At 61.7% G+C, this 7,348-nt stretch overlaps 1 protein-coding gene across 1 annotated transcript; it reads left to right on the top strand.

Annotated features, from left to right (window-relative positions):
- The first annotated feature begins 3,822 nt into the window (after window positions 1-3,822).
- ANKRD63 (ankyrin repeat domain 63) lies at window positions 3,823-6,654 on the top strand. The gene has a single exon (XM_008017059.3). The coding sequence runs from the start codon at window positions 4,164-4,166 to the stop codon at window positions 5,310-5,312; it is 1,149 nt and encodes a 382-aa protein (XP_008015250.1). The 5' UTR covers window positions 3,823-4,163; the 3' UTR covers window positions 5,313-6,654.
- Window positions 6,655-7,348: the final 694 nt, after the last annotated feature.

The following is a 7,348-nucleotide window of genomic DNA, read 5'->3' as shown; positions in this document are numbered from 1 at the left end:
CAAGGTGTCCTTTGGACAAATGCCATCTCTGGGCCTTGGAGATGAATTAGTCTCTTGCTGCAGGTGATGTACAGAGGAAGAGCTGACGCCCTCCCTTGGGGTACTGGGGCAGGTGAAGGACACCTGGGTTCCCTCACTGCTATGTATCTATGGGACTGGGGCAAGGCTCCCTTTCACCCCTCATGCCTCAGTTTCACCTTTTGCACAAAGAGAAGGGTCTCTACCCTTTTCCCAATCCCATTGCTGACTCAGACTCGAGTCCCCTGCTGACTCACCCCGCCCCCTGCATCCCCTGAGCAGCCCTCTGGATCTCCCAGACACGTGCCACCAGGCCCTACCCTGCCAAGCTGGTGCAACGTGACAGCGTGAGGGGGCTGGTGACACTTGAGGAAAGAAGGGGCCCAGGAAGGAGGCAGTTGCAGACACAGTGACAGACCACACTGAGGTATCTTGGGGAGGGAGCCCTTTTGCCAGCCTGGGGCCTGCTGGGGGGACAGGCCCAGCAGGTGGGATGCGAGGGGAGAAGAGGGGAGGTGAGTATGACGTGTCTGCCTGCCCCCTGCCTGCCTGGGCTCCATCTCCTGTCAGCCTTCAGCTCCCTAAGCGACAGCTTCTAATTCCGGCTGTTGGTGCCTCTGTGCTCTGCAGCAAAGTCTCAGCTTTTTTTCAGCTTTGCTGTTTCTTTTCTGTTCAGAACATACTGAGCCCACAGGGAAGTCAGAGCAAAGGCTCCAGGGCTCGAGACCTGGCACCACCACCCCCTTCCTGCCATGGGAACCAACTGCTCCTTCCAAAGGGTACCCAGCACAGCACTTTCTGCCCTAACTCTTCTTCCCTGGAACTGTCTCAGTCCACCACGGGGAACAGGGACAGAAATGAAGCTCAGCTGTCTCAGGGAGGAGGGGCTCTTCAGGACCAAGAAAGTGCCCATTCTGGGTTTCTACTGTTTCTCTCCTCCACCTGGGGGGTGCGAGTCATGGCTTGTCAGGCTGGTGGGCCACACACAGGTTCCAGGGTTGCTCCCTCCTCTGACCTTGGAAATAGAAGGAAAGAAAGCAATTTCCCTCACACTGCTGAAAAGAGAAGTTGAGTCATAAAGGGAAGAAAAGCCTTTCTTCTGCTGAGTCAAGAAGGACAGCATTCCTGCCCAGTTATTGGGGGTGGAGAGTCTGTACCCATTTCTGGGGGCCACCCCAGAAGGGGGCCCTAGCTCTGGGGGCGGGAGCAGCTTTGAGGGCTGCACTCTAAATAACTATGCAGTTCTAGAAAAAACAAAACAAAACAAAAAAAATGAAATAACTATGCAGCTCTTTCCCTGACACTCTCTAACTTGTTCTTGTGTAAAGCAGGCAGGGCTGGTATTTATCAGTCTCATTTTGCAGCTGAGAATATGCAGGCTTGGAGCCACAATGCTAGTAAATGCCTTCAAGCTGGGACTTAACGCTGATGTCAGATCTGTGGCCTTTCTATGACACCAGGAAAGAAAACTGGCAGAGCCCTGACCAAACGCTTAACAAATGCAAAAAGAGAAAAGGGGGGCTTCATAGTGGGTGCAGGTACACATCACATGCTCCTCACGTGACAGAGGGGAGTGGGAGCCTCTGGTCCATGGCCTGGGCACCAAATTCAAGGTGGACATCACTGGAGCCTGGGAGCTGGAGAGAGGCAAGGGGCTCAGGGTGCAGGGCCGTGAGCCCACTTTGCCACGCCCATCTATGCCCAGTACCTTTCCCCAGGCATCTCCTACTGCAAAGCATCTGCTCAGGCTGAGAACACCATCATTCTTTCCTTATTTCCCCTCTCTGATAGGAAGGGAACCCTTAAAGCAGCCCTCAATAGTGTCCCCTGAAGGTTTATCCTGCTTCCAAGCCTTTGCCTCCAGAACCCGTTTGGAATTACTTCCTTTTTTTTTTTTGAGACAGAGTCTGGCTTTGTCACCCAGGCTGGAGTGCAGTGGCGTGATCTTGGCTCACTGCAACCTCCGCCTCCCAGGTTCAAGCGATTCTCCTGCCTCAGCCTCCCAAGTAGCTGGGCCTGCAGGCACGTGCCACCATGCCCAGGTAATTTTTGTATTTTTAGTAGACATGGGGTTTCACCATGTTGGCCAGGATGGTCTCGATCCCTTGAACTCGTGATCCGCCCGTCTCGGCCTCCCAAGGTGTTGGGATTACAAGCGTGAGCCACTGCGCCCGGCCTGGGATTCTTTCCTTGGAAATAGCCCAGATCCCGCACATCCTTGAAGTCCTGTCTTTAGAAGGCCCCAGAGCCCTCTCTTCCCCACAACTCCATCTTTTCATCCAAGGACTGTGTTGGTAGGTATTTAGCAGATGTATTCAGCCCTCAGAAGACAACGTCCACTTTTTAAGTCCCAGTGTTGTCTTCTTAAGAGGGGGAACGTCTCGCATCCAGAACCGAGCTTCTGTCTCTCTCTTACCGCTGCTGGCAACAAAATGTGCGGCTCATGAAAAGTCTCAGTCAATTCTGCAGCTGATACCTGCTTCACTCCTTTACAAATACCCATTCCAACCCTACTCACTCCCTCCCCACCACCCACACCCAGGCTCTGATGCGCCCTAACTCCGCTCCGCCCAGGCTTGTGTATCATCCCCCTCCTCCAGGACCGAGGGGGACCTGCTGGCCGGAGGGAGAAGGAGATGCAGCGGCTTCTCTAAGCATCTTACAGCAAATGGAACTTGTGCTCGCCTCCTGTCCTTAGGTGCCAGCCAGTGGTCAGAGCCAGAACCCTGTGGCCTGGGGGTTGTTTTGTGCTCAAGGGAGAAGCGAGGGGCAGGGAACCTCGCGTGGGTCCCTAGCTTGTTCCAGGGTGGCGGCGCCAGGGAACTCCTAACATGCCCGCGGCACTCCCGGATCCTAAGGAGCCCCTTCCTGGTTTGGGCGTCTACACTCTGCCCGCTCGGCAGCCACCGGGAGTTGGCACGCGGGTGCGTTGTCGGGGTTGGAGACGTCTGAAATTGGAGAGCGCACTCGGCCCCCACCCCTCGTTCCAGGGAGCGTGTGCGGGAGGAACAATTGTGTGTGAGTGCGTGATTCTCTGCACTTCGAGTAGCAGTTTCCAGCCAGGCTGAGCGCCGGGACATATACAACCCGCGGGACGTATACCCCCTCCCCCAAGTTACTCCTCATCCGCCTTTCGCTGCCACCCCTAGCTCGCGCGCGGTCTAGTTCTGCGCTCATGGGGTCCCATTTCCTTTCACCCTGGACTGCTGGGGGCAGCTCTCAGTCTTCCCCGACGAGCCCGAGTTCCCGCCAGTTTCTAAGGAGCCGAGGGCACGGACACGGGTGGGGGCGGAGGGCGGGGAGAGAAGACTGTGACTTTGGGATTGGCCCGGTCGGGTGCATGTGGCCCCCGGCGAGCAGCCCCCGCCCCCGCCCCGCAACCGCCGCCGCATTCCCAGGGGAGCGCGGAGGAGGAGCCGCTCCCCGACTTCGTGGGCCACGAAGGGGTGGGGGTCAGGAGCGGTCTTCCCCGCCCCGTCCGTCTCTGCCCTGACGGGGCAGTTGGCTTCCAGGGCAGCCATTGCCATGGAGACCCCCAAGGCTATAAAGTCAGGTATCCAGGCGGGCGGCAGCTCCCACGCCGCCGAGCCCCCCAAGTAAGGAGCAAGCGCCCCGGCGTGGCCCGGCCCCCGCGAGAGGGGAGGAGGCGGAGGAACGGCGCCAGCAGCTTGAGGAGCGGCGCGCCCCGCCAGGGCTGGAGGCAGGCGTGCACGGCGGGCGCCACCGTCGCTGCGGGGGAGCGGGGGCTGCCCTGGGTGCGGGTGAGTGGCACGGCTCCAAACCACTAGGACTGAGGGGCGCCGGACACGGGGAAAGCGGCGGGAGAGCCGGGAGAGGGTCGAGACTCGGCTGCCGACATCTGGTGGCGGGCCAGGAGCGGAGCCTGGAGTAGCGAGCAATCAACACCTCCAGGCGGGAGGCCCGGGGAAGGAGCGGCGAGACGCCAGGCGTACGGCCCAGCAGCGGCGGGGCAGTCGGAGCCTCCGGGACACCTGAGTAGGAACCTCGGGACCGTCGGCTGCAGCCGCCCACGCGCGGAGGGAGAGGTATCACAGCGCGGGCGGAGGCCGGTGCCCCGCGGGGCGCGAGAACAGGGGCGCCCCCGTGCGGAGCTGCCAGGCTGCCGGGGCGCGGCGGTCGGGGCCATGCTCAAACCCAAGGACCTGTGTCCCCGAGCGGGGACGCGCACCTTCCTGGAGGCCATGCAGGCGGGCAAAGTGCACTTGGCCCGCTTCGTGTTGGATGCGCTGGACCGCAGCATCATCGACTGCCGAGCGGAGCAGGGCCGTACGCCGCTCATGGTGGCCGTGGGGCTGCCGGACCCCGCTCTGCGCGCGCGCTTCGTGCGGCTGCTGCTTGAGCAGGGTGCTGCCGTGAACCTGCGGGACGAGCGCGGCCGCACCGCACTCAGCCTGGCGTGCGAGCGAGGCCACCTGGACGCCGTGCAGCTGCTAGTGCAGTTCAGTGGTGACCCCGAGGCGGCCGACTCTGCGGGCAACAGCCCGGTGATGTGGGCGGCGGCCTGCGGCCACGGGGCAGTGCTCGAGTTCCTGGTGCGGTCCTTCCGCCGCCTAGGCCTGCGCCTCGACCGCACCAACCGTGCGGGGCTCACTGCGCTGCAACTGGCTGCCTCCCGCGGCCACGGGACCTGTGTGCAGGCCCTCACCGGGCCCTGGGGCCGCGCCGCCGCCGCAGCCGCGGCCCGGGGCTCCAACTCCGATAGTCCCCCTGGCCACCCTGCCCCCGCGCCCAGCCCCGAGCGTCGACGACCCAGCCCCCGCCGCCTCCCGCGGCCTCTCCTGGCGCGCTTTGCGCGAGCGGCGGGCGGCCACGGCCACGGCGGCGAGGCTGGCTCAGCGGGCAAGAATTCGGGCCGGCACCGGGCGCAGGGCAGTGAACGGCCCGAGCTGGGTCGGAGCATGAGCCTGGCGCTGGGTGCGGTGACCGAGGAGGAGGCGGCCCGCCTGCGGGCTGGGGCCCTGATGGCCCTACCAAACTCGCCCCAGTCTTCGGGGACTGGGCGGTGGCGCTCACAGGAGGTGCTGGAGGGAGCGCCCCCAACCTTAGTGCAAGCCCCCATTGGCCTCAGCCCCCATCCGGAGGGCGGCCCCGGCTCCGGCCGCCTGGGTTTGCGCCGACGCTCCACAGCCCCAGATATCCCCAGCCTGGTCGGTGAGGCGCCGGGGCCCGAGAGTGGCCCTGAGTTAGAGGCCAACGCTCTGCCTGTCTCGGTGCCTGGGCCGAACCCTTGGCAGGCGGGCACCGAGGCCGTGGTGCTGCGTGCTCAGCGGTAAACGGCGCCAAGGCCCGAGGCCTGCTTCCCCCACCCTCCCGTTTCTACTCCACTGGTATTTCTTCCTTATGGGTCCCTCACCTTTTCGGCAGCCGCCCCCCGCAGCCCATTTTGGAACCTGCCTCTCTGCCAAGGCGAGACCTCCACCAGCCCTAAGGGACCTCCATCTTTTTTTGTGCTCCTCGGTATTCCCGGCCTAGGTCTAGAGGTGTCGATTGACTGGTTCCGCAGGCTACAGCCAGGAAGGTGGATTCCCCCTCCCCAGCCCTCAGGTTCAGTCCTGGGTCTGCCTAGCCACCTGTCGCTCCTCTCCGGCCCCCCTCCCCTCGCTGGGTTTCCTAACACCCGGGCAGCCAGGCAAATAGAAGGGTCCACCTTGGAGAATAAAGACCAAGCCTCCCCACTCTCAAACTACCAAAGTCTCCTTTCCCTCGAAGTGTGGGAGAAGGAAAGGACCGAGGGGGCCCTAGAGCCTTTCTGGACTGGAGGGTTGAGGAGGAAGGGGTCTGGCTGTTATGTTTTTCTAGGGTAGAAACTCCTGCCTGAAGACAATGAAACCGTATTTTGGGAGTGGGAGAGTCCCTAGTGTTGAACACCAATTGTCCCTTGAATCAGCTCCTGGGTAACTCCAGCTCCCTCTGTCTCTGCCCCAGGATTCAGCTTCATTGATAATGTGGGGTCACTGCTCCACACAACCCCTACCCAGGCCAAATCCGGGCTCCTGAGCCAGCCCGCTCTTCAGCGCGGGTGCATTTGAATTCCATCATCGAGGTTCAACACCTCACCCCTGGAGGCCCAAGCCCTATTTCCGCAGGCTCACAGAGGCCTGAAAGGGAAAGGACTGAGCGCTTCCCCGCCTCCCAGCTCCCCCGTCCCGCACGTGGGTGCTCCCGCGGGGTGGAACGGTTGCGAAGGCTGTGCTTAATTGTATTTCTTCCAATCCTCAAAGAACTCGTGTTTTAAGCCTTTGTATATGAAGCAGAAAGCAGCGGGTCTGATTCCGAGGCTTAAGAGCCTGACAATATCTCTTTAAATAGAAGCTCCGCGAGGGGGATAATTGACTGAAGTGTTTGCGACGTGAAACGGCGGCGCGCGGGAGTCGGGAGCCCACACGAGCCGCAGGCCCAGGTTTAAATTACATCAAACTCTGGCGAGAGCTGGAAGGGGCCTGTTAAACGGCTCCTGCTTCTCGCTGGGCCGTTAACGGAGGGCAGGGCGGATGATCGATGCTGTAGGTAGAGACCCGGGACTCCTGCCTTGGTCCCACCGCGTGGGAAGCAGGCCGGCCCAGGTTTATTATTGGGCAGATGAGTGAGTCAGAGGCCCTTTCCTCACATTGCCCCCTGCCTGCTCGCCCCCACCCCTCTGCCCCGTGCTAGCCTAGCGAGGCGGCGGGGTTGGGGGCGGGGGTCCGGCGGGGCGCGTGCGCTAGGACCCTGCGGAAGTGCTAGCACGTGCGTCAGTGCGCCTGGCCCGCGGGGAGGCGGCAGGTGGGGCTGTTTTGTGAACCCTGAGGGTGGAACTTGAAGCCTTTCACCTGCCTGCAGTCGGGTCTTTGCAAGACGTCGATCTGTTTGCCTTTGCGGTACGGAAGGTTTCTCGCCAGTAACCCCCAGGGAACTGCCCAGAGCGAGAATGACTGTGCCGAGATACTGCTGGGCCTGGCGGTGAGGGGTGGGGGCCCAGGAGTGGGCCTCGTGCAGGTGTCCGGACACCTACCCAGTCCTTGCACTCCGCAGCCCGCATCCGCTAGGCCACGCAGGCCGGCGCACTGGACGTGATCTCTGGTGCCCCCTGGTGGCAGCGTTGGGCCCTCCCCGCTGGGTCCCGGCTCGGAGCTCAGACACCTGGTTTTCTTTAGGATCACCCCTGTGTACTTCTTCCTCCATGTGCATTTATCGTGGAATCCTCTTCCTCTTGTAGAATATTAAATCCGGATACTTGAAGTCACTTCACAGCAGTGAAGCGAGGGAACAATGAACAAAACACTCGCATCGAAAGTAGCAGGAGCCCAGACCCTTCACTAAGGACCCCAAG

Source organism: Chlorocebus sabaeus, chromosome 26 (genome assembly GCF_047675955.1).
Source record: "Chlorocebus sabaeus isolate Y175 chromosome 26, mChlSab1.0.hap1, whole genome shotgun sequence".
Taxonomy (NCBI): domain Eukaryota; kingdom Metazoa; phylum Chordata; class Mammalia; order Primates; family Cercopithecidae; genus Chlorocebus; species Chlorocebus sabaeus.
This window is presented reverse-complemented; position numbering and strand designations above follow the sequence as displayed.

Excerpts from the sequence above, each read along its gene's own strand:
- ANKRD63 (XM_008017059.3), top strand. The coding sequence starts at position 4,164 with ATGCTCAAACCCAAGGACCTGTGTCCCCGAGCGGGGACGCGCACCTTC.